This window comes from Talpa europaea, assembly GCF_964194135.1.
Source record: "Talpa europaea genome assembly, chromosome: 4".
Taxonomy (NCBI): domain Eukaryota; kingdom Metazoa; phylum Chordata; class Mammalia; order Eulipotyphla; family Talpidae; genus Talpa; species Talpa europaea.
Genome location: NC_140070.1, coordinates 61,942,792 through 61,969,903, shown reverse-complemented (window position 1 = coordinate 61,969,903; position 27,112 = coordinate 61,942,792). Strand labels below are relative to the sequence as shown.

General features: G+C 45.1%; 1 protein-coding gene across 1 annotated transcript in view; it reads left to right on the top strand.

Annotated features, from left to right (window-relative positions):
• Positions 1 to 9,812: 9,812 nt before the first annotated feature.
• ERICH6 (glutamate rich 6) overlaps positions 9,813 to 27,112 on the top strand; it is a gene marked incomplete at its 5' end in the record, with an annotated part of 113,043 nt that continues 95,743 nt past the window's right edge. The window contains one exon of the mRNA XM_084232621.1: positions 9,813 to 9,836. Within this exon, the coding sequence (XP_084088747.1) occupies positions 9,813 to 9,836 (24 nt within the window). The remainder of the gene's footprint in view (positions 9,837 to 27,112) is intronic.

Here is a 27,112-nt window from a genome sequence, read left to right as displayed (position 1 = left end):
AGAATCATCGGGGAAGAGAGGAGCATGATTTGGAGCTTACCAGTGCTGATGCAGGGAGAGGCCAACAGACTTGGACTGATGGACTTGGGCTGACAATCCCGCCAGAAGGCGGAGGACCTTGGCAGATTATGTTTTTTTGAGAATCTGGGGGTGGCCAGTGGGCCTTGATGGCCAAAAGCAGCCTGTGTATGCCCAGCAGCCAGGCAGAGGAGAAAAGCCAACTGAGAAGGCAAAAGCTGGTACTGATGCTAAGTTTGGGAAGTCCTGAGCGGCTGTTAAGCAGCCTGAGTATGCTGAAGACCTGTGAGTCTCGTAAAATCACCTGTGGGTGATGCCCTGCTCATTGTTGAGTGAGGGTGAGGAGCTGAGGAACCCATCCTTGGGGGACAGGTGGGGAACGTGGCTTGGGGTGGAGCCCAAGCCGAATGTAGAGTTTGGATCCTCGACCCTTGTGCTTGTGCAGTGGGTTGGCCTGAGTGCAGGGGTCTGCGAGTCGCATTGGTGGCTATGAAAGCCGAGTGTTGGAGCGACAGCAGACAGAAACCCTGAGGGTTGGGCAATTACCCCCAAAGAGTAGAGAATCCCCAATCCCAGAGGGAGTGCATCCACTCACTCACTGGATGGATGAGTGGATGCGGTGTGTGGCTTGTGGCTGAGACCACAGCCAGAGAAGTCCAGGAAGCCTGACGGCTCCTGGTGTGTTACAATAGATGCTGTGAGTGATTCCCCTCCCTCGTATGAGCAGTGCCTTTGGCAGCGGATTTGGTGGCTCATCTGCTGATACCAATAATTGTCTTTTGCCACTAGTTTGGGGCACTGCCTGGACTTATGTGTGTTCTGTTGTATTTTGTTGTTATATTGTGATGTATTTGCTTTTGTGGGCCACGGCTGCATTGTTTGCTAAGAAACAAAATTGTATATAAGTAGATTGTATGGCAGAAAACCCTGAGGGGGTGGACTATAGGATAAGGAAAAATGTCAGGCTTTTCTGCCCTCCCGCCATCAGGATAGATGATGGATCCTTGCGGTCCTGAATGCATGCCTGATGGCGGGCACCTGGAGTAGGGTGTGGCCATAGGTAGGTGGGATTCACCTGGGCTAAGGCTGGGCTTTTAAGAGCAGCGTCACGGGGACGTCAGTAGAAGCCAAAAGAGAAGCCAAGAAAGAAGCAAAGGAGCAGAAGCCGATATCACCGGAGAGCCCAGATAGAGTGGAGACTTGCTGAGGGCTGGGAGGTGTGTCAGCCTCCCAGCCCCCCAGCACCCCTGCCTGCTGTGTACCGGGTAAACCCCAATAAAAGACCTGCAAAAACCACTGAGGACTCTGACTCCTCCTTCACCCAGTCTGCTGGATCATAGAAAACCTGCTCACTGGTCCTTCCTGCCCCTACATATAGTTCTAAGTTCTTTTTTGTTGTTTTTTTTTTTTAAATAATAAATTTTATTTTTATATTCCCCATACAATTGCAGCCCCCCCATTCTGACCCCAATCCCTCCCCTCCCGCCCCCGCCCCCGCCCCCCTAAAAGTGTCTCTGCTTCATAGTTTGTTGATTTTGATTTTCACTTTCTTATAGTTATTCATTTTCCTGGTCCCTTATTTAAGTTTTCTAGATTCCTGCTATGAGTGAGACCATCCGGTATTTTTCTTTTTCTTTTTGGCTTATTTCGCTGAGCATGATCCCTTCCAGCGCCATCCATGTTGCTGCAAATTGCATGTGTTTATCTTTTTTGAATGCTGAGTAATATTCCATGGTATATATGTACCACATCTTCTTGATCCAGTCATCTATTTTTGGGCATTTGGGTTGTTTCCAAAGCTTAGCTATTGTAAACAGTGCTGCTATAAACATAGGGGTGCAGGTGTTCTTTGGAATTGATGTTTCTGTGTCCTTTGGGTAAATACCTAGGAGTGGAATTGCTGGATCATATGGAAGCTCTTACAAGAGCTGGGGTACAGGCCAGAGGCGGGGGGGGGGTGGTGAGGGGATTCACCAGAGACAGGGTGAGGAACAGAACAGGCAGACTGAAACACACTGCTGGGGGGATGTAGAGTAAGGTAAAAGTGTCAGTCTTTTCTGCCCTCCTGCCATTAGGATAAATGACGGAACCCTGCTGTCCTGAATCCATGCCTGATGGCGGGCACCTGGAGTAGGGTGTGGGCATATGTAGATGGGATTCACCTGGGCTAAGACTGGGCTTTTAGGGGCAGCATCACGGGGAAGCCAGGAGAGCAGAGAAGCAGAGAACTCGAGAGAACGCCGGACAGCCCAGAAAGAGTGAAGACTTGTGGGGACTGGGAGGCCAGTCGGCCTCCTGGCACCCCTACCTGCCAGGTACCCGGTAAATCCCAATAAAAGCCTGCAAAAGCCGCCAAGGGCTCCAGGACTCTCTCGCTCCTCCTTTACCTGGTCTGCTGGATCAAAAAATCTGCACTGTGTCCATTCCTGCCCTTACAGGGCTGTAGCGGGCAAGACAGGAGAGGTCTGCTTTGCCATGTGAGTTTCCCTCTCTGGCCGGCCGGGGATCGAACTCATGCTGCAGAGCCTATGGATAGCTTTTCTGAGAAAAGACCAGTTTTTTTTTTGTGCAGTGCTTAACCCTTTGCGCTACCAGAGAGGCCCTATAGTTCTAATTTCTATAGTACTAATTTCTGCGAGACTATTGAGCTATTTAAATCCAAAGTTAAGGTGCATAAATCATCCCAGTTGGACTTGTAGGGGCAGGATGGGCCATAGTGCAGGTTTTCTAAGATCCCACGCAGATGGGATAGAGGAAAGAGTCCTGGAGACCTCAGTGGCTTTTGCAGGCTTTTATTGGGATTTACCAGGCATACAGCAGGCAGGGATGCCAAGGGGCCAGGAGGCTGACAATCCTCCTAGCCCCCAGCAAGTCTTCATTCTATCTGGGATCTCTGGCCTTCTCTCTGCTTCTCTGCTCTTCCTCATTCTGCTGCTTCTCGGCTTCTGCTGGCATCCTTGTGATGCCACCCTTATAAACTCAGTCTCTCAGCCCAGGTGTACCCACTTCAGGTGCCCACCATCAGGCATGCATTCAGGACCATAGAGTTCCCTCATCTATCCTAATGGCAGGAGGGCAGAAAAGCCTGATACTGTTTCCTTACCCTACAGACTCTATTGATCAGTGGTAGTTCTAGAATAACTGACCCAGCAGATATCAGGAATCCAGCTGCCTCTAATGCACTGCTTTGAGCTGGGGATGGTGCCTGAGAAAAGACCAGTTTTGTCTGTAGTTTTGCTTGAGAGGCCTAAGACCTTGACCCTTCCTCACTTACGCAATCTCTTCTTGAAATATGGTTATGTTTGTACTGAGCCGTGCTGGCCTGAGAAAAGGGGAATCAAGAGCTATTAACAAATAGAAAAACTAGTTCTCTATATTATTGAAATTTCTGTTTCTGCTACTAGATTGATGCTTGCATTTTCTTATTTATGAATACTTTTAATTTGTCCTGGAATTCCCAACTGTCAGGACAAGGAAGAATATAAGAGCCTATTGATTCCAGCTCCTGCTACCACCACCACTATTTTGTAGAATCAATGAATGAGTGAACAAACAACTAAGTAACACCGACAGAAAGAAAGTCATGGGTCTGAAAATACACAATTGGTTAGAATTATCAGTTGACGATGTGGTGACTTCTGTACTAACTAAAATGGAAAATATATACAACTGTCAACATGACAAGCCAACATTTTGATAATTAAGGCAAATGAAGGGAAATTTGCTCTGTAAAAAAGTATCAGGCTTTTCTACCTTTCCACCATTAGGATTGGTGATGGAACCCTATGGTCCTGAATTCATGCCTGCTGGTGGTCACCTGGAGTAGGGTGTGGGCATACATAGGTGGGTACACCTGGGCTGAGAGACTGAGTTTACAAGGGCAGCATCACGGAGACGCCAGCAGAACAGAAGAGTGAAAGAGAGAGTGAGGGAAAGAAAGAGCAAGAGTACCACCAGCAGAGAAGCAGAGGCCATGAGAGAACGTCACTGAGCCCAGAAATAGTGAAGACTTGCTGCGAGCTGGGAAGCCTGCCAGCCTCCTGGCCCCCTAGCACCCCTGCCTGCCCTATGCCTGGTAAATCAATAAAAGCCTGCAAAAGCCACTGAGGGCTCCAGGACTCTCTCCTTCACCCGTCTGCTCAAGTCATAGAGATCCTACCATGGGTCCCATCCTGCCACTATTGCTCCCAATCTTGATTCGACCAGTCCCACTGCCATCAATTGGGCCTGAAATGCTGTCAAAACTTCTGTATATCCTTCTCCCTTTTGCTCTGCTCCAATCCATTCTATACATAGACGAAGTTTCTTTTAAAATGAAAACTGATGTTGTCACATGCTCTTCAACATTTTCTTTCAGAATGCCCTGTTCTTTTCCTTCACAGCACTTTCCACAATTGCTCTGTTTGCTGATTCTTGCAGAAGACATCAGATCAAGTTTCCCTTGACCTGCATAGAATTGTACACAAGAATCTAAAAGTTGGCAAAGTCTAGCAAGATAACAGCAGTTATTTATTGGGCACCTATTGGTGCAAAGTACTTTGTCTATATTAACCCATTCAATGCTCTCCTATCCCGATGTGATAACAGGTTTAATTGCCCTCAACCTGGAATTGAGGAAATTAGGTTTCAGAGATTGTTTCTTGCCTAAAAAACTCACACAGCCAGTAAGCAACAGAGCTGGGATCTGGACGCACTGCAGAGGCCATACCCCTTCATCACGTCACAAGTTACACCATTCTTGGTGTTTGGTTTTCACATATTTTGACCACCCACAGAAATACTGCTTAGTTGTAGTAGATAAACATAAATAGGATGTAACGATGCAGGATGCTTGGTAGATATAGAACACCTGTGCTTTAGAACTACTCTCCTCACAGTCATAGCATGTTAGAAGGGGGCAGAAATCTAGAGCTCATTCAAAGCCTCACCATTGGGCCAAGGACCAGCAGCATCAGATGGGGAGCTTGTTAGAAAAGTAGCATCTCAGTCCACACCCAGGACCTACTGAATTGAAATCTTCAATTTAACACAATTCTATTGAGATGGGCTGGTGTAGACCTGGGTTTCTCAACACATTTGTACTTTAGAGTTACCCAGGGAATTTTAAAGCATATTATGACCTCCTGAGTTAGGATCCCTGGAAGTAGAGCTGAGCTTCTGTGACCTTTTTAAAAGCTTCCCAGGAGAGGTCAACATGCAGCCAGAATTGAGGAACAACTGATTTAGCCCAACCTCACTGCCTTATTTTCATTTATTTTCCCCTTGTTTTATACTCCAGTTAAAACAAGTGATGGACTTTAGAGAGCCAACTGGTGAAGATTAAGACCCCAGTTCTGCTACATATCAGCAGTGAGGCTTTCAGCACATCACTAGTCTCACTGAGATTCTGATTCCATATTTATAAGGTGGATAATGACACCCACCTTAAAAGGTCACTGTGAGAGACACACGTGCAAATCATGGAGGAGAGAATGCTGTAAGCTGCAGGGCCCTGGTAGATGGCAGCTGCTCTAACTTCCCTGACACATCAACGGGGTGGGAGCAAATAACTGGCAGAGGACACAAACACCCAAGCATCGAAATTTCTTCCCCCAGCGTGGTCTCCATGTGGGGAGCCAACATATCCATACAACTTTCGTTAAGACAGTGATGAAAGATGTGAGAAGTGGTTGAAAACCAGGTACATGGAGAAGGAAGTCAAAAGGGGTCTCCTCTGCCCTGTGTCCTCCCTTGCTCCCTATCCCCTGAGTCTCCCTCTGTTCCGTTCTACCCCAGATGGCTGCCCTGACTATAGACCAGCTCATGTCCACGGTCAAAGGTGCAAAACAATTCAGTTAGTATTGTTTAAACATACAGACAAAAAATACTTCCCACCTTACATTTTGCTCTGTGTTTACTAGGACAGTGGAATTGACACAGGCAGAAATAACTTCATCTGAAAAATGCACACACTGAGACTGAAACTGTAAGAAAACACGAAATGTGACTGCATCTTTACCTAAGGAAGTCCAGGGCTCAGCGTGTGGGAAAGGAAGGAGGCTCGCTCTCCACATAGCTTGTGGTAGAATAGTGCTGCACCTCCCCCTGCAGTGACCTTCAGGGCTAATGGCTGTTTCCATGGTCCCTGAGGTACGGCGTGGGCAAGGAACCATGCGCGCAGGGGGAGAACAGCAAACTCCCTAAGATGCAGAGAAGCCGAATGCCTGCCAAGAGATAATGACCACCAGAAGTTGCCACAAAGATGATTAAAAGAAATGCTGACCACCTGGAACCTTATCTTGCTTTCTCAAGGCCCACAAACTTTATTCTGCTACAACTGTCTTTCTAAAATCTTTCCTTTTTCTAGTCATTGATTGCTAATTAAAAAACATACGTAATTTAATAATTAGGCTAATGCAAATGAAACATTACTAAACACTGTGTTATAATAGAATTGTTGGTTTAATAATCTTTCTATTATGTGCTTGACTTTAGTACCTTTGATATTAACTGCATTATAACATAAATTCACCCATGACAATTAATTATGAGTAAACATGAGTAAGTAGTAGTAGTAGTAGTTAGTACAACAAGAATATAAGAAAGAGTTAATAGCCTGTCTACTTAGGAATGCAGCTAGGTCCAGATGTATTTTGGACATAAATCACTGCCCTGTCAATGATAAGCTAAACCTATGAGCAAGCTGATTTCTTTGATGTTCACCGATCCTATGCCTTTAGAAAAAACATATATATACTGACCACTAACTTAATTAAAAATGCACTCAGATTTACACTCTCTATTGAAGTGTGTCTGTTTGTCATTTCTTTAACCAAATCCCTGACCACCCTGCGCAGTCTCTCAACCCTGAGACGGCCTCATCGTTCACTGCTGTGCTGGCCCGCGGCAAATAGCCTTAACATAAACTTATCATTTCAGCCACCTTGAAGTGTGCAGTTCAGTGGTACTAAGTACATTCACATAGTTGTGCAGCCTATTTTAACAGTTTTATTCTTACCCAGCCTTCTTTTTTCTTCCTGCACACCTGTAGGGGCAGGACCTGGCCACAGTGCAGGTTTTCTGATCCCATGCAGACCGGGTAAAGGAAGAGTCAGAGTCCTCAGCGGTTTTGCAGGTTTTTTATTGGGGTTCACCAGGTATATGGCAGGCAGGGGTGCTGGCTGGGGGGCTGGGAGGCTAGCAGGCCTCCCAGCCCCCAGCAAGTCTTCACTCTATCTGGGCTCTCTGGTGATCTCGGCTTCTCTTCGGCTTCTGCTTCAGCTTCTACTGCTGCTTCTGCTGCTGGCGTCCCCCCGTGACGCCGCCCTTAAAAAGCACAGTCTCAGCTCAGCTGAATCCCATCTACCTATGCCCACACCCTATTCCAGGTGCCCGCCATCAGGCATGCATTCAGGACAAGGATCCATCATCTATCCTGATGGCGGAAGGGCAGAAAAGCCTGATATTTTCTTTACCCTACAGTCCACCCCCTCAGGGTTTTCTGCCATACAGTCTATACATATGTATACAATTTTCTAAGCAAACAAACAATGCAGCCATAGCCCACAAAAGCAAATACATCAAATATAACAAAATACAACAAAACACAAATAAGTCCCGGCAGGGCACCAACTTAGTGCAAAAGACAATTATTGGTACCAGCAGATAAGCCACCAAATCTGCTGCCGAAGGCACTGCTCATACGAGGGAGGGGAATCACTCACGGCATCTACTATATCACACCAGGAGCCATCAGGCTTCCTGACCTTCTCTGTCTGTAGTCTCGGCCACAAGGCACACACAGCATCCACCCCCAGGATGCACTAGCTCTGGGATTGGCAATTTTATTCTGTTGGGGGTCATCGCCAACCCTCAGGGTTTCTGTCTGCAGTCGCTCCAACACTCGGCCTTCAAGGCCACCCATGCGACTCACAGACCCCTGCACTTAAGCCAACCCACTGCACAAGCACATGGGTTGAGGATCCAAACTCTGCATTCGGCTTGGGCTCCACCCCAAGCCACGTTCCCCACCCGTCCCCCAAGGACAGGTTCCTCAGCTCCTCACCCTCACTCAAGAATGAGCAGGGCATCACCCACAGGTGATTTTACGAGACTCACAGTTCTTCAGCATACCCACGCTGCTTAACAGCCGCTTAGGGCTTCTCAACTTAGCATCAGTACCAGCTTTTGCTTTCTTAGTTGGCTTTTCTCCTCCACCTGGCTGCTGGGCATGCACAGGCTGCTTTTGGCCATCTAGGCCCACTGGCCACCCCCAGATTCCCATCTCCTGGGGTTTACAAACAAAACTGTTCCATCCCCAGGGTCCCAAAACATATCAACCTGCAAGGTCTTCCGCCTTCTGGCGGGATTGTCAGTCCTAGTCCATCAGTCCATCAGTTCAAGTCCATTGGCCTCTCCCTGCGTCAGCAACGGCCTGCTGCCTCAGGGGTCATTGGCTGGTCCTTTCCGGTGTTGGTGGCTGGTCCTTTCCGGTGTCGGTGGCTGGTCCTTTTGGGCATCTCCTTCACGCCAGGTCTCGTCCTGTAGCTCGTGGACGTTGTCCACCTTCTGTGCCGCCATGGCGCCTCCAGCATCATCACAGGCAAACAGTCTGTTCTCCTTAGTCTCCCCAGGTCTTCGGAGGGCTCCAATACCCGTCTGCATGGATCTTGCCGACTTACGCCAATTGTAGGGGCAGGACCTGGCCACAGTGCAGGTTTTCTGATCCCATGCAGACCGGGTAAAGGAAGAGTCAGAGTCCTCAGCGGTTTTGCAGGTTTTTTATTGGGGTTCACCAGGTATATGGCAGGCAGGGGTGCTGGCTGGGGGGCTGGGAGGCCTGCTAGCCTCCCAGCCCCCAGCAAGTCTTCACTCTCTCTGGGCTCTCTGGTGATCTCAGCTTCTCTTCGTCTTCAGCTTCAGCTTCTACTGCTGCTTCTGCTGCTGGCGTCCCCCCGTGACGCCGCCCTTAAAAGCACAGTCTCAGCTCAGCTGAATCCCATCTACCTATGCCCACACCCTATTCCAGGTGCCCGCCATCAGGCATGCATTCAGGACAAGGATCCATCATCTATCCTGATGGCGGAAGGGCAGAAAAGCCTGATATTTTCTTTACCCTACAACACCCCCACACATGTATCAGTATTTTTCTAATTTTGTGACTGTGGAATGTTTCACATTTAAATTTTAAAATGATTTGAAAGGGGGGGTGGTCCCAGGACAATCTGCATTTTCTTCTCACTGGAAAGACATTTATTTGGTGAGTGACAATCATGTGTCAGAGGCGTTCGCATACTTCATTCATAACAACCCTGCAGAGGAGGAGGGCGGTCGCAAGCACCCTTTACAGGTGAGGAAAGAGGTGAGGAGGCAAAGGAGCCCCCAAGAGCCACAGAGAGCAGCAGAATCCACACCCAGGTCCGTGAGATTGCAAAGACCGTGCTCTCTTTAAGAAAGGCTTTATTACTATAAAAGAAACATCTGAGCTTTTATTTTAGAAAACACCATTTAATTCAGGAGCACATAAAAATAAGAATCACTCAAATACTCTTCTCCCAGAAATAGTCTTATTTTCTAAATCTTTCCATCTACCAGTACATTTATTTTTATGGTGAACCATGTAATGTGGTGCAGGAGAAGGGTGTAGGGTAAGGAAAAAATGTCAGGCTTTTCTGCCCTCCCGCCATCAGGATAGATGATGGATCCTTGCGGTCCTGAATGCATGCCTGATGGCGGGCACCTGGAATAGGGTGTGGGCATTGGTAGATGGGATTCACCTGGGCTGAGACTGGGCTTTTAAGGGCAGCATCACGGGGATGCCAGCAGAAGCCAAGAAGCCGGTAAGGAACAGAAGCCGAGGTAGAAGCAGAGAACGGCGGAGAGCCCAGATAGAGTGAAGACTTGCTGGGGGCTGGGAGGCCTGCCAGCCTCCCGGCCCCCCAGCACCCCTGCCTGCCGTGTACCTGGTAATCCCAATAAAAGACCTGCAAAACCATTGAGGACTCTGCCTCCTCATTTACCCGGTCTGCATGGGATCAGAAAACCTGCACTGTGGTCTTTCTGACCCATACAAAGGGACAGTGGAGGATGGTGATGGGGAAACTTCATGCGTTTTTTTCTACTATATGTGTACATGCTTGATTCTTTTACAACATAATCTACACTTACTATTTGTTTAATAAAGTAGAAAATCAGTTACAGCAAAATTCAGAGAAGTAAGTTGATCAAAAAGAGAGAATCGCCAAGCCTAGAAACATTAAAAATGGAGAGCCCAAGAGGCTCATAACCAAGAACTTTTTTTTAGATGTATTTATTTACACATACAAGAACTGGGGTACAGGCCAGTGGTGTAGGTGGTGAGAGGATTCACCAGAGACAGAGTGGGAAACAGAACAGGCAGACTGACTGAAATACACTGCTGAGGGGAACAGCCAGTCAGACAGGAGAGATCTGCTGTGCCATGTGGGTAGCTCCCTGGCTGACTCAGGATCAAACTCGTGCTGCAGAGACCGTGGACAGTGTCACAGTGTCATGCTTAACCCTTTGCGCCACCAGGGAGACCTCTCTCCCTCCCTTCTTTCCTTCAACTGGTTCATTCTCCTTTTCTTTCTTTTTTTTTATTCTTGTTTTCTTCATATCATGAAGTTTAAATGACTTCATTTAAACACAAGTGTTCTCTCCTCTCCCAGAAGATAACTGTGGGATGCTCTCCCAGGGTAGTGACTCTTTAAGCTCAGGCTAAGGGCGACTCCCCATTGCCTTCACGAGTCTGGGTAAATTTCCTAATAGGCCAGAGTCATCTGGACCCTCACACTCATGGAAGGCCCTTGCCCTTCTCTTGCTTCTTTAGGATTCCAATATTCAGGGGTTTGTATCTTGATTCTGCCATACTCAGACTCTATGTCATTGGGTGAATCCTCTGTACTTTCTCAACCCCAATTTCTTTACCTATTACGTAAGGGCCGTAATGTTTACAAAACAATATGTACAGCACACTCCCCAAATTTGCTTGTTGCTATTACATGTGTTTTATTTTCACTCTAATTCTTTGTTTCTTATTTTATGGAATCCTGAACCTTCCTCTCCACTGAATTGGGATGGCTTGCCTGTGTTTGCCAACTAGCTTTCAGATCCAGGTGTGTCCTCTGACTTGACATCCTTCTCTCTGCAAAGCACCTAGCTCCACTCCCCTACCCTCCCTCAGTACACACACACACACACACACACACACACACACAAGAATTTTTTCGGGCAGAGAATAAGGCTCAAATGACAGGCTGGTTTCTAATCTGAAGACAATGCATCAGGCTTTCAGAACCCACTGCCATGAAACCCTCCAATCACCTGGAAAGCTCTTTTCATGGTGGGATCTAATTCTATGCCTGTCAAACTGCTTTCTGATCACAATTTAATTTTCCATAGCATTTGCTTACAGGGTAAGGGTGTTCTGGGCAGACTTGTAAATGTTCCAACTCTCTGACAATTGAAATCTGCTAATTCATTGGTTTTCAAATATTTCTTTATTTTCTGAGAGCTCTATTGGTCAGTCAGCATCGCTAAATTATATCAGTTGAGGACACTGTCAATTTGAACATTCCAAATCTGAACTTTGGGTTATGACAAAAATCAATTTAATGCCATGTCATGGGGTGCTTTATAAGGTGGCAACTGGCAGCAGCAGACACCACTGTCTGTACATGCAATCTGTGCCCCAAAATGCTTCATCAACACCACAGTTACACTCCTTATGCTGTAAGTGGGGACAGGGTCAATCTTGACTCAGGGTAGCAGCACAACACAGCAATAGGGTAAGACAGATTCTGAAGAGCAGACCCAGCCATGGACCCACAGGGAAATCCCATCCAGCAAGCAGAAAATGGCTTCTACTTCAGGCAATAACTGCAGACAGCAACCAGCGTCAGCAAGCTTCGATCTCCACTAGTGCAGGTGGGAGTGGGATGTCATAAAGGCTGAGAAGAGCAATGGGAGATGGCAATTCAAATTTAAGTGGCAGGTAGAGATCCAGGCAGGTGTTCACAGGTGAGTCCATCTGCAGGCATCAGTCCCTTATACCTAGTCACTACACTAGGTTTCTTTAATTCATTCAACAAATATTTACTACATGAGGAGACATCCTTGCATGGTACTCTTATGTTCCCACAAACCTTGTTAAGTGTGCCAAGGACATAAGGCTGAACGCTCTTTACCTGGGCCACTTCTCAAGGTATGCTGTCAGTTAGCAACCTGGCAGGATGAGGTAATGTTTCCCTCAGAGACAAAGAACAGGTTTGCTTACTGTTTCCTATAAAAGCCATGAAATCACCAAGTTCCCATACAAGTTCTCCTTGCCTGCAGCACACATTCACTGCACATGCGGTATTCCTCTGGCCCATATCAGGTCTCCTCCATGAGATCTGTAGGCAAGGTTAAACCTGACTCTAAAAACTATCATTCACTGGGAGTTATAGAGTCCTCTGCTGCTGACCCTGGATTCATGTCTCCTGCCAGCATCCATGGAGTAAAAAGATAACTCACCGGGTTTTTTAAGTTGAGTAGAATGAAATGACAACACCCAGTGTGTGCTCAGCCCCATACTAGAGCTTGAGGATAAAGCAGACACAAAAAGTACTAGGTGCCTATACTCATGGAACAATCGTTCAAGTAGGAGGAGAACAAAAACAAACAAGAAAATGTCAGCAAGTAAGAAGGGCTCTGCCACAACCATAAATGGGGTGAGGTGCCAGAGATGAGCAGGTAGCTATTTTAGATTGAATAGCCAGCGAGGGCCAAGGAAGGCAATGTGAAAACCACCTGGGGGGAAGCACTGAAGCAAGAAGAGAACAAGGGCAGAAGGCCTGGGGCAGAACCAGCCAGTGTGGCTAGATCTAAGCTGAAGTCAGTAAGGCACTCGATCCTTGCCCAGTGAGGCCAAAGCTTGAGCTTGGAGGTGGGTTTCTTTCCAGGTCCCATGGAAAACCACTGGAGAATTTTAAGGTATATAAATAATCTTAGATTTTAAAAACTAGCTCTAGCTTAGTGAAGAAAAAATATTGTCATGGGCAACAGGGCAGCATTCATGAAGCTATTGCTCTAATGCATGTGAGACATGATTATGGTTTCGACAAGAAGGGGTAGGCTAGAGGTAGAGCTGTGTAAAGTCCAGGAATGGCCACTGAGCAGGTTTTCTAGGATCCATGCAGACCTGAGTCAGAGTCCTCAGTGGTTTTTTGCAGGTCTTTTATTGGGATTACCAGGTACACAGCAGGCAAGGGTGCTGGGGGGCCAGGAGGCTGGCAGTCCTCCAGGCCCCCAGCAAGTCTTTACTCAATCTGGGCTCTCCGGCATTCTCTCTGCTTCTCTGTTCTTCCATTCATTCTGCTGCTTCTCGGCTTCTGCTGGCATCCCTGTGACGCCGCCCTTAAAAAAAAAAGCACAGTCTTAGCGCAGGTGTACCCACTTAAGGTGCCCGCCATCAGGCATGCATTCAGGATCAAAGGGTTCCCTCATCTATCCTGATGGCGGGAGGGCAGAAAAGCCTGATACCTTTTACCTTACCCTACAAGCTGAATAGAAGTGGGTAGGTTTGGGTTAGTTTTTGAAAGGAGAGTTGAAGGTGGGTGCTAAAGGATTGGATGGAGAGGTAGGATTGAATAGTGATTATAGGAATAAAGAAAGAGGAAGAACCACAGCTGTTCACTAGGTTTGTACCCTGAGTAATGAGTTTCACTTATTGAGAGGAAAGAGCCTGTTAAGAGGCAATGTCCAGAGAGACACGTGGTCAGGCTGTAACCCAAAGTTCACATGTGTCTAGAGTTCTGAAGAGAGGCCAGGCTAGAAGCATCACTTTGGGGGCCATCACCATATGTTTATCATTTAAGCTATGGAATATGATGGGAAGACCTGGGGAATAACATGGATAGAGGAGAGAGAGGGACTCAGGGCCATGTGCCAAGTCTGTAAATCTTTTAGAGGTCTGAAAAATGAGACTTCTACAAGTGGTTGTCAAGGTGAGGGAAATCTTAGAGTGTGGTGTCACAAATGCCCTAGAAACAAATCAGGTTCAACTAGAACAGGGGTGAGTTGTTGTATGATGCTAAGAAGACTATCCAGTTCCATTTCCCTGAGAGACAAGCCCTAAGTCCTGCTCTAGTTACTGGCTTCAGGAGTCCCTAGGACAGTGGCATCAAGTAAGGACCCACTGCAGCTTAGAAGGCAGAGTTTTCATTACACCAGCCAAGTGCATGGGCTCCCTGGGTCCTACGGTTACAGTGGCTTCTGCTGATGGCATGAAGATACAGCCCATCTAGACTGGGTGACACTTGCTATCCTACTCCCTAGCCAACCCACAATTTCACCTGCTCCCTGAGGGGCCAGTGGGCTGACCTCTGGGCATGTACTTTTCTTTTCCTTATGTGTCCTGCAATGATAATCATACTTCCCCGTTAAGACCTAACTTGTTTCTCCTCAATTCAATATACATCCATCAATTTCTGTATGCTTAGTTCTGTGGCTTTACATCCTTTTTACATCCTGAGGTATTTTAATCTTACAAAATACCTTGAGGTATTATCATTCCCATTAACAAATGAAGAAAGTGAGGCTCAAAGAGATTAAGTAATTTGCTCAAAGTCACACTTGAGTTACGCTTGCAAATAGTAGAAATGGGATTCAAACCCAAGACTATGGCCCTTCCAATGCCCAGCCTAACTGCAAATGTGGCTAGAATATAGATCCTAATATAGAATATAGTCTGGCAGAGGTACAGAAGCATAAAACAAAGAGACAAATTATAGTAACACAAAATATGCAACTACAACTATATAAACTATGTCATTACAAAGAAAATTAAGGTAAGAGGACATACAAATTGCTATGGAGTTCAAAGGGAGATCGAAAAATGCAATGTGTGCAATGGGCCTTGAGAATTGGTTGGGAGTTTGCAATAAAAAAGGAGCAGCTTCTCCCTGGCCAACTCCAACTGACTCAGTGCCTTAAACCACCCTTTTCTGCCTTAACATCCCTTTCATAGGGTTTTTCTATCTTTCCTTCATCACTCCACTCCTAGGACCTAACCCACATTAGACAAAATAAAAGGTTTCTAGTATTTGTTGAGTCCAACAGTGTCCTGTCCACCTCCTAATTCCAGTCTTTCCTCTATCCCCTGACTAGCTAAGTATCATGGCTAAATCTGCCCATAGAACTGACTCCTTCTAGAGAATTTGCACTGCCCATAATTTCTGGAAAATTCCATGCAAACCCCCACTAATTCAATTTGCATACCTACAAACTCACAAAGTGGGCACCAGTTGATAAGACCTAGCCCAGACCTAATGACTATAGTGGGGGATTATGAGTACTTTGGTGGTGAATGTAGTGTGGAAACATACATTTGCAGAGGTAAGGATATATTACCTCCAAATCATATGGTGATTTAAAGCAATGTTACCTCATTGAAAATAATTTAATAGAAAATAAATAAACAGGGCCTCCCTGGTGGCCTAAGGGTTAAACCACAGCACTAACTTCTCAAAGGCCCGCAGCAGTGGCCTGGCTTCAATTCCCTGCCAGGGAGCTCTCCTGTCTCGACTACTGCTTCCCTTAGCAGTGTATATCTGCCTATTCTGCTCTCCCCTCTGACTCTGGTGAATCTGCTTACCCCTTGTACCTCTGACCTGTACCTCAGTTCTTCTACATAAAAATAACTAAAATTCTTATAAAAAAAGAAAATAAATAAATAAATTTTAATTAATGGATTTAAATATTTTTATTTAACTGCAATGAATTTAAATATTATTTAAATATTATTGATATCCTATTGATCGGTAGACCATTCCATCTTAATCTGGTAAACACTTATCCAGCTTAGTTGTTAGGTCCTTTTGACACAGCCATAGTAGTCTTTTGATGTGCAGGTACATTTTGTCCTTTCCTGCCCTCAACCTAGGGTGAACTATATCTCCAAGGAAACTTCATTTCTTTTACTTGGAAACAATTCAAAAATCACAGTCTAGGCACTAAGATGTTTCTTTATTTTCGACCCAGTTTAAATGCGCTCCTGCCTTATGCCTAAATAGACTCAGGTTGAAATTCTCATGCTTTCATCAAAATAAATCACAAAGAAGCAAACCTGATCATACAAATCTGTTGTTAAACCTCCCTGCTTTACATAAGGGTGCCAAGATAATTCAATGGGGGAAGAATAGATTTTTTTTTTTTTTAAGATTTATTTATTTATACATACAAGCACTGGGTAGGGTGAGAAGCTCGGGAGGGTGAGAGAATTCACCAGAGCCAGAGCGGGGAGTAGAGCAGGCAGAAGGACCGAGGTACACTGCTGAGGTGAGCGGTGGGCGGTAGGAGAGGTCTGCGTGCCATGCGTAACCCTCCTCCGGTGGCCGGGAAGAAACCGGGGATCGAATCGGCACTGCAGAGGCTGCGGGCAGGCCCAAGGGAAGAATAGATTTTCAATGAATGATGCTAAGACAAATAAATATTCACATGCAAAAGAATGAAGCTGGGCCCCTATCTTACACAAAACTATGTATTGAAATTGACTGCAAATGGATCAAGGACCTAAACATAAGAGCAAAAACTAATTTTTAGAAGAAAACAGAGTTGTAAATCTTCGTGACCTTGGACTGGGTGGTTGTTTCATAGATATGACACCAAAAGCACAAGCAACAAAAGAAAATTGAGGTAAAATGGATATCATACAAATTAAAAATGTTAGTGCCTCAAAGAAAACCATCAAGGGCCTCCCCGGTGGCGCAACTGTTTAGCACTGGGCTGCAAAGCTGCCCGCAGTCTTTGCAATGCTGGTTCGATCCCTGGCCTCTGGCAAGGGTCCCACATGGTGCTAAAGACCTCTCCTGCCCACCCACTGCTCACCTCAGCAGTTTATTTCGTCAGTCTGCCTGTTCTGTTCCCCACTCTGGCTCTGGTGAATTCTCTCACCCTCCCGCACTTCTGACTGTACCCAGTGCTTGCATAAATAAATAAATTAATTAAAAAAAAAAAAAGAACACCATCAAGACACAGAAATAGAACACTTTTTTAAAAATACATACAGCTAAGAAGGTCTAGTATTCAAAATATATAAAGAATTATTACAACTCAACAGAAAAATCAGCCCAAATTTAATAATTGGCAAAGAATCTGACCAGAGATTTCTCCAAAGAAGATAAACGAATGGTCAACAAGCACATGAAAAGATGGTCAAAATCATTAGCCATCAGAAAAATGCAAATTCACAAGAGATATCATTTCACACCAATAGCTATAATAAAAAAAAGAAATAAAAAGTATTGATGAGGATGTGGAGAAACTGGAAATCTCCCACATTGCTGGTAGACATTTCTCCACAAATGTTCAATATAGTGTCATATGACCAAGCAATTCTAACCATAGGCACATATCTAAGAGAAATGAATACAAATGTCCATGCAAAAACTTGTGCACAAACGTTCACAATAGCCAAAAAGTAAGAACAACTCAAATATACACATAATGAATGAACAAACAAAAGGTGGTATGTTCATATGATAGAATATTATTCATCAATATAAAAAAACTGAATAATACATGCCATCACAGATGAACCCGAAAACATTATGCTTGTGGAAGTGAAAGAAGCCAGATACAAAAGGTCTCATATTGTATAATTTCATTATATGAACTGTGCTTAGTAGGCAAATCTATAGAGACAGAAAGTCAATTAATAGTTAATAAGGACTAGTGTGTTGGGAAGGCAATGGAGTGTGACTTAATGGGTATGGGGTTCTTTTTGGATTGATATAAATATTATAAAACTGGTGTTAGTGATGGTTGCACAACTCTGAATACACTAAAAACCATTGAGTTGTATACTTCAGATGGGTAAATTATGTGATAGATGAATTATATTTCAATAAAACTTTTTTAAAAGATTTATTTATTTATTTATACAAGAACTGGGGTACAGGCCAGATTCACTGGAGGGTGAGTGGATTCACCGGAGACAGAGCGGGGAGCAGAAGAGACAGACTGAAGAAATACTCTGCTGAGGGGAGTAGCGGGTGAGACAGGAGAGGTCTGCTTGCCATGTGGATCCCTCGCCAGCTGGATGGGATTGAACCGGCGCTGCAGAGGCTGTGGACAGCTTCACAGCGTGGTGCTCAACCACCTGCACCACCAGGGGAGGCCCTCAATAAAACTTTTATATATAAATACCTGAAGGAAGAAATACAGGTCACCATTGAAAATGGCAAATGTTACAAACTGGAGCTTGATTTCTTGTAGGGATTTTTTGCTGCTATTAACTATATTTAAGAAAATAAGGGAGAGAATGTTAACAGTCATATTTGAAATCATTACATAGCAAATAAAACCAAAAAGTGAGAAAATGCTTTTTGAGTATTCAAAAACTATTGCCAATTTCAACAAAGAAGCCTCTCCTATTTTTGATAACATTGATGAATAGGTAACATTCTGACAAATGTCTTTGTTGCTTCACAGTAACCCTACCACAATCAGCCAACATGATGTGTTGAAACTAGACTGTCAACTCAAACCACAGGTTGACTACAGATAAAAAGTTCAGTGAAAAGTAATGAAAACATTTTAAGAAATCAATTGGCTGTATAAAATAAGACAGAGTACTGTACTTTTTTTTACTGTACTTTTTTACTAAATGTGTGCAAACATTTGTTTCAAAATCATCATGCTCTAGAATTCCAAATTCTGAATCCAGCCACCAGCTGGAAGGTAAGAACTTTCCTGTACTAATATTGATGTTTACCTTATTTATAGTAGGTGAGTTTAGCTCTCCATTTATAGTGGTGATATGTGGGTTCCTATGAGCTGGGTACCAGCTGGCCACTCATGGGCAACTGTGACCTACTTACTATCTATAAATCACAGCAGAGAATTCCTTGACTCCCTTCAGAGTATAGCTCAACAGGAGACACTTAGGCCACTGTTGACTTAACTATGAGACTATCTCTATGGAGGTCTCAAGATAACTGCCTGTGATATCATCAAATACTTTGCTGACACAAATATCTCTTGATATATGGTCATGATGTCCCCTCCCTGTCCCTCATAAAACTTTGTCCCCCATTCCTATTCCACCCTCCAGACTTTATTCCTCATACCATGGTCGCATGATCAGCTTTTACTGGCCTGTGTGCTTTCAATAAATGGCACAAGAACTTCTGCTCAAGTAGCAGAGTCTTGCCTTGCGAACCTGCTCCATGACTGCTGTGTCCCCCATTCTGTTTCCATGCAAAGCGGCAACAAAGTTCCTGTTGCAACAGTCATACATTGTCCTTTCCAAATAAAATTGGAAAGGACAGTACAGAGAGAGACCGTTTGAAAAATTTTGTGTGAAGTAAATGATGATACAGATAACACACAGAGGTGGCAAGTATTCTTGCAGTGATGACACTTTGGTAAACATCGACTCAGTGATGTAGGAGCTAGGCCCTGATGACACCTGGGCTCAAAGTCAAACATTCTGAAATCTGTGAACTTACTGTCTCCATGTTCTAGACACTAGGAATACAGCTACTCCACAGGGCTTCTATAGCCAGTCAGTGAGCACAGGCATAAACTCACTGATTAAAGCATGGTCTGTGGTGGGGCCTAGTCTGGGCCTGGCCTCCTCCCTGACCCAAACCAGGTGATAGCTTCAACTTTCTCTCTCCAAGATGTGTAACATGTCAATATTCACACAAGGCATTTTCCCTGCTATAATCTCCTCATCACAGGGAGAATACCTGTTCCCACAACTCAGCATTCTCCCCAAGGCCCAGAGTTGCTTTTCTTCTCATGTCTGCTTTGGAGTAACTGGTTCTTGCAGGAGGTCGGCTGCCTTGAGAGAGCAGAATCCAAAGATTGCCATTGCCACAGTGGACCATATTAGTTTTGCTTTGTAATCTTTTTTTCCCCCCTTCTTGGTGGGGATAGATATTAAGGGATATTTCTTGAGTAGGTAAAAATAAACATTAACAGATGAATATAATAAAACATCAGTTGTGAGAGCTTTCATCTTTCTATATTGGCTTTAGGGCAAATCAAACAGCTTGTTTTAAAGAAAAAGACCAGATGCTTCACAACAGTTTCTTCAGCTCTGGCCCAACAGAGTCCTCAGTGACACAGAGCTGGTCCAGTGCTGGGGCCTCAAGAAATAAAGAGGAAATGGCATCTTTCCCTCCACACAGTTTTAATGAGCCAGTGAGGGAGGCCAGCTGAAGACAGTACAGCACATTTCAGTGACTGTGAGGTGGGTGAGGTGGCCCTACATGTCAACTTTGTGCTCACTGATGGCTCTCCTCTGTGCTGTGTTCTGCTGGCAAGGAATAGCCATCAGCCAAGTCTTCAAGCACCAGGCATTTACGGTAATGATTAAAAACAGCCATAACCGTCATTTGTGCTGATTGGCTGCAAGGCCACGTGTGTTCTGCCTCCCCTTCTCTGCCTCTCTGGGCCTCAGGTGGGCCTGTGTTCTGCATCCCCTAAACTGTCTTGGCCTCTAATTGGTTTGGGCTTGGAGTACCTGGGCAGGAGCTCAGGGCAGAGAAGAATGAGGGCTTGGGGTTAAGTGTCCCTCCCACTCCTGCCAGGGCAGACTGGCCCATCTGTTCTCTTTTCCTTAGTCCAGGCTTCCCAATCTGTCATATTTTCCTAAGGCCCCATGGTGACTGGTTACTGCCCCCTCCCCAGACACCACTGGGCCTGGGAATGGTAACGGTTCCCTGTAGGCATTAGCCTGGGGGCTCCATCTTCCCTCATCAGTATTCCTTCATCTCACCCACCTTTGTAAATGCTTCCTTATGTTGCCTTCAATCACCCAATAGAACGTCCCTCCCAGGCCCAGACTGCTGACACAGCACCTAATATGTGCCAGACTCTTCTGGCACACTTTATATTCACTAATTCATTTGTCATCAAAACAACCAGGTGAGTTGGACACCAGTGCTATCCCAGATTACAAATGAGTGAACCAAAGCAAAAAGAGGTCAATTACTTGCCCAGGTTCACACAGCAGTATAAGTCATAGAGCCGTCATTCAAACCCAGGCCACATCACTCCTGACACTGGCCTATGTTAGGATATGTAATGGAACAGAGAATGTATGTTCCTGGGAGAATGTATGTTCTATTTTTGTTCCTGGGAGCACAGGTCCAGTCATACAAGTAGGTTTCTGAAGCTTGGAGTGTCATTCAGAAACAGAAAGTTCCCCCAGGGAGCAGTGAGTATGGTTCACTACCTCATGGCCCCTTGTACTGCTGTGTCATTGTGACTCAGCCACATTCTCTCTGGCTTCCTCTTATCCTTGCAACTTCTGCCTGGTGTCTTTTCTGTGTGGCCTTTAATTTCTACCTTCCTCCAACTACTGTGACTCAGAGTCCTCAAGAAAGTGTTGCTTGCTTCGGCCAGCCACCAACCCGGTCTACCCCAGGCTAAGATCACTGGCATGTTCAGGGCCATGAGCTGCATGGTGATCACAGGGGGTAAGGGTCAGTAGAAAGACACTAACAACCCCACTGCAGGGCTGTTTTATGGGGAAGAAACTAGAAACACACAAAAGCAAGAGACTGAGTCACCTGCTGCCAGGCAGAGGCTAAGCATATTCACTGAGGTGAAGGACATGACCATCAACCCTCCTAATGGCTCCAGAGACTCAGGCTGCAGGCTAGGTCTCCCCAAGAGTGAAAAATTGATGCAAAAGAGACTAGGTGAGGTAAGACACACAGGGGCACACAGCAGACTCAGGCCTCGGGCCTGTCCCATACAACACTGCAGACATCTTTCTCTAATCAGCAGCTACTGGCAGAGAGCTGCTTTTGGGGTGTAGCAGTCATCCAGCTTTTGACATACTTCTCCATGCATATTCCTGAGGCACCCAGCACTGTGGCTTCCATTTTCTTCCTTGTGTCCAAACACACCATGATTTTTCCTGACTCTCTGCCTGTCCCCAGACCATTACTTTGTCCTAGAATGTTTTTTTCCACGTTCGTTCAGTAAATTATTTTTCGCTCATTCTTTACAAGACATTTTCTTTCTTTCTTTCTTTTTTTAAAGATTTATTTATTTATTTATTTATTTGTATAAGCACTGGGTACAGTCAGAAGCACAGAAGGGTGACAGAATTCACCAGAGCCAGAGTGGGGAACAGAACAGGCAGACCGACGAAATATACTGCTGAGGGGAGCAGTGGGTGCAGCAGGAGAGGTCTGTCACACCAAGTGGGACCTTCATTGATGACCAGGGATTGAACCAGCTCTGCAGATGCTGCGGGGAGCTTCGCAGCCCAGCGCTCAACCGCTGTGCCACCAGGGGAGGCCCTACAAGACATTTTCAAGATAACCTTCCAGAGACACCAAACCAAAACAGCTGTCCTACCACAGTGTCCTCCTACTTGCTTCTCTGGAACAGTATTAAGCATGTCACACTACCAGTTTTTTAACTGTGTCCTCTTTTAACCTACAGGCTTCTCAAGAACAATGCTGTGTGTGATTCCTTTTTATATTTTAAGACCCATCCTTAGACCAGGAACATACTAGATGTTCTCCAAGTGGGTGTTAGAGGAAAGAAGAAATGAAAAGTAAGGAACATAATCAGAAAAAGAGCAAATAAGGTGGTGACTATTGTTGCCCCCCAGCAAACAGAACCTAGACAAGACTTAAATCAGTGTATTTGGGAAAATAATGCAGGGGTGATAGGGGTGAGGTCTAGGGAACAGGAAACAGTCAAGAACGAAAAGTCAATACAAAGCTGTGGTGTCAGCTGGTCGTTGTTGTAGACCTCTAGATGTCACCCCGCTGGGAACTTCTGAGCCACTGTGTCACGCACCCAGAGACAGAAGAGGGGTCTTCACCCTCTTGTAGCCACCACTCAGTTGTCAAAGGTTGCTACACAATCTGTCTAAGTCCCTCACAACCAGGAGCAACCAGTAAGCTGCGCCCTTGCCCCACGTGCAGGGCCAGGAGATGTCAAGCAGAAAGTGAGTGATTCCCAGTGCACATAAGTGAGAGGTATAAAGGCAGAGGAGGAGCCACCCATGCTGGACTGTCTGGAGGAGTCCCTGGACCAAGAAGATGCAGAGCCTCCATGCTGGCTTTCATGAGGAGTAGATGTTAAGGCTGGAAAAGCAGAGTGAAGGTTATATTGTCGAGGGCCTTGACTGTCAGTCCAAAACATTAGAGGCTTTATTTGCCAGGCTACCAAGAGCCACTGAGGGGTCCACGCAATGCAGTGATGTACATGGCACCACCAAGGAATGAATGGCTTGCATTGGTTGTATTCCCTCCCTCCATAGATCAATCAGCCCTCTCCCAGAGAAATTCCCTACTCCTACTCCCATCAACTACTAGCCTTGGCTACGTCCCTCTATTTAGAAATACTAGACTCAAGTTGGGAGCTGCCCCTCTCTCTCTTTCCATGAAGAAATCCTTATAAATATGATTTTTAATGTTTAGTTCTTTCACATGGTGCCACACTGCATATGACCCAGCTGGTGAAGGACCACAGGCCTTCCAGAGGCTCAGCTTCCTTTGCCAGATCTCCCACTGTTTCCTTGCACAGGACCCCAAAAACCAGGCACCAGCCAGGTTCTACTGCCACACAGAGAGGACCATCTGAAAGCGGCTTGTCTTGCGGTGAGCTCCATCTGTGAAGATGACCCTCTGTCCCAGCTGCTCCTCCGTCCTCATCTCGGGCCTGACCTGCACCCTATGCCAGAGACACTGCAGGGAACAGCGTTGTACAGTACAGACCGCCTGACATGCCAGCAAAACAATAGTTCCTCAGTGATCCTGGACATGTGCTCTGGGGAGACCAGCCTGAGGCCCAGCTGGGGAGCCAAGCAGACTGCAGATCGCAGCCCACCACAGCCTCTGCCAAAAATGACCCACCCCATGGGAGTGCAACTGGTCCAACCACTGTGGAAAGCTGTGTGGAGGTTCCCCAGTCTACTAAAAATGGAGCTGACATATGACCCAGCAATCCTAGGGATCTACCCAAAGGACACAAAAACATTGATTCAAAAGACCACCTGTACTTCTATGTTTATTGCAGCGCTATTTACAATAGGTAAAACCTGGAAACAACCCAAATGCCCAAAAATAGATGACAGGATCAAGAAGATGTAGCATATATACGCAATGGACTATTATTCAGCAATCAAAAAGATAAACTTATGCCATTCACAGCAACGTGGATGGAACTAGAAGGAATTATGCTCAGTGAAATAAGCCAGAAGGAAAAAGAAAAATATCAGATGGTTTCACTTATAGCAGGAATATAGGAAAACCAAATAAGACATCAGTGTAAAAAAATAATAATAGCACAAAACACAACAAAGCAAAAATGGACAATTATAAATCAGAGACATCCTGCAGGGGAGGAGGAGGGAGAGGGATCACAGGTAGGGAGGAGCACAGGGGACTGAGGTGATGGGACACGGGTGCATTGGTGAAGGAAACTCTATGGGGGCTACACCCAAGGGGGTGGGGGAGCAAATATTGTTTAAAAATGAATAATGATGTAAAAAATAAAAATAAATTAATAAAAAAAAAATGACCCACCCCATTCCAGCCTGCCTTCCTCAGGAGAAGAACAGCCTCCAAGCTAGTCACCAGTGATGAATTCACCCTATCTTCCAAATAAAGTTTCATTCTGTTTCCAAAAAGAGCTTAGTTCTTTATATGTGTATATCTTTAAGATCTAAAGAAAGAGGTGCTTAGGAACCAGTCAAGAGGACATTCCTTGATGAAACCCACAAGGGGTCTTCAGAGAATGTGGAAGCAGGGTTTAGAGAAATGATGGATGAGAGAAACAAAAAAATGCCTTCAAATTGAAAAAGAATCTAGAGGGATGGACTTTGAGAACTTGAAGTATAATGACAATACTTTTAAAGTAATCTATCAGGACACACCCAATGAGAGCTGACCTCTGTGCCGCCCATCACTATCTGATGTGAGCACCAATCTGAAGAGTGTGACCATGCGAACTACTGGCCCCTGACTCTGGTGGCACATAGGAATAGAATCCCCAGCGCCGCTTTCTTTACCCTTTCTGGTGAATTAGATTTTCCTGATAGCCCAGTCTAAGATCAAAGGCAAGATGAAAGATTAAGATTTATTTTCTCGCATGAGTCATAGCCTGGATCACCAAATAGAGTTCACCAAATGTTTTGAGTGGTGATGACACTACTGAGACAAGATTATAGCGCTGGTATGATGTTTAATTAAAACTTTTCATCTGATCAAGGGCACCGTCACTTTTGGTGACAATGTAAATTACCCATCACCCAGAAATTCTGCATCTGGGAATTTATCCTAAAGAGCTTAATAAAGTATGTGCAGCAAGACTTAGCTACCATAATATTCACCAGACTGCCCTTTAAAATGAACAAAAATGTCAAAACACCTAATTTCCAAAAGGGAAGGATTATTTAAAAAAAAAAAAAAGATAGTATAACCATAGGATGGAATACTTTGCTCAACATTGTCATAATTGTACACACAATATGCATGTGTATATACATATTTACACATTATGCTTTGACATAAGATAATAAGAACATGTTGTATCCCCAGGCTTAGTTAGAAGAGGTTTTGACTATTTTAAATGTTCTTTTGTCTGGTTCATTCCATTTTGAGCTTTTTCCATTATGAGCCACTGGAGGGGGGTCCTATTGCTTATACACAAGATTATAATAATTTTCCTCTTTTCCCAGCTCCAGCTCATGGAGCAGGTTAGTTCAACAAATACTTATCTGGTGTCTCTAGAATATGCCAAACACTGCAGACTTCTGGGGATACAAAGATGAAGATGGAGTATGGTGTCTGCCCTTGAGAGGCTGTGTCAAGTGTGGAGACACACACCTCAACAGAAATTTATCCACGACCTCAGAAAAGTCTGGGATCTGGGATCTGGGATCTGAAGTTCAGCTCCCTTTGCCCCTGAGGAGATACTATGTTCAAGAGCTGGAAAATCAGCTGTATATTAATGAAGGCTCCAAACACCTCCCTTCAGAGGACCAGTTCACAGGGGAAGCTAAGTGTTCTCATGAAAACTGGCATGAAGAATTTACAACATGTGAGAACATGGTTAGATGCCTGTCCCGACCCGCGGGATTCAGAGGCATGAAAAGAGAAGGGCTGAGGATTGAAATGAGGGGCTTGAGACGACTTGCAGCTAGCGGTTGCTTCTTTATTTTTCCTTTACCTTCTCTTACTTTTACATGTTTTTCTTTTCCCTGTCTTTCTACCTTCCCTGGCCTTCTCCCTGCTCCTCTCGCAGTAACCTCTCTCAGTATCCTCTCTCGAAGTCTCTCTTTCGAAGTCTCTACACAGTATCCTTTCCGCAGTCTCCTTCTCCAAGTCTCCTCGCCTTATCCTCTACACAGTCTAGTCTCCTTATCCTCTACGCAGTCTCCTCCACTCTCTCCTCCTGTGGTTCCCTTCTTATACCCTCGTAGCTCCTCCCATCGTACCTCCCAGTCCCACGTGATTTACAGGAAAACGCAGTGGTTTCTCAGAAGGCAAAACGGTAAATCAAAACCTAACTTATCACGCGCATGCGCAACACAGCGCATGCTCCAGGCGTCTGCGGACAGATGCCCTTTGTTTGGCAGGCACAGGTAGAATCTGAGCAACACTGCAGTTATCCTTCCAGAAGCAATACCCCTCTGATACATTAATAACATTTCCTTGCTATATACAGAAGCATGCTATAAGATACCATATTAAAGGAAGAGGTTTCACTTCTTTTTACTAGGCATTTGTCTTCTGACACAAGTTTAAATGTATTTATTTATTTATTTTATATATTTTTTACATCATTTTTCATTTTTGCACAATGTATGCATTTTCATCTTGGTTATAGTCCCCATACAATTCCCACCCTCCTTGTTTTGATCCTACTCCCTCCCTCCCTCCCACCCCCGCCGTAGTGTGTCTCTGGTTTATAGCTGCTTGCTGATTTTGATTTTTACTTTATTATAATTAGGTTTTTTCCTAGTCTCTTATTTAGGTTTTCTAAATTTCTGCTATGAGTGAGACTATCCAGTATTTTTCTTTAAAAAATGCAGTTGCAGGGGCCTCCCTGGTGTCACAAGGGGTTAAGTGCC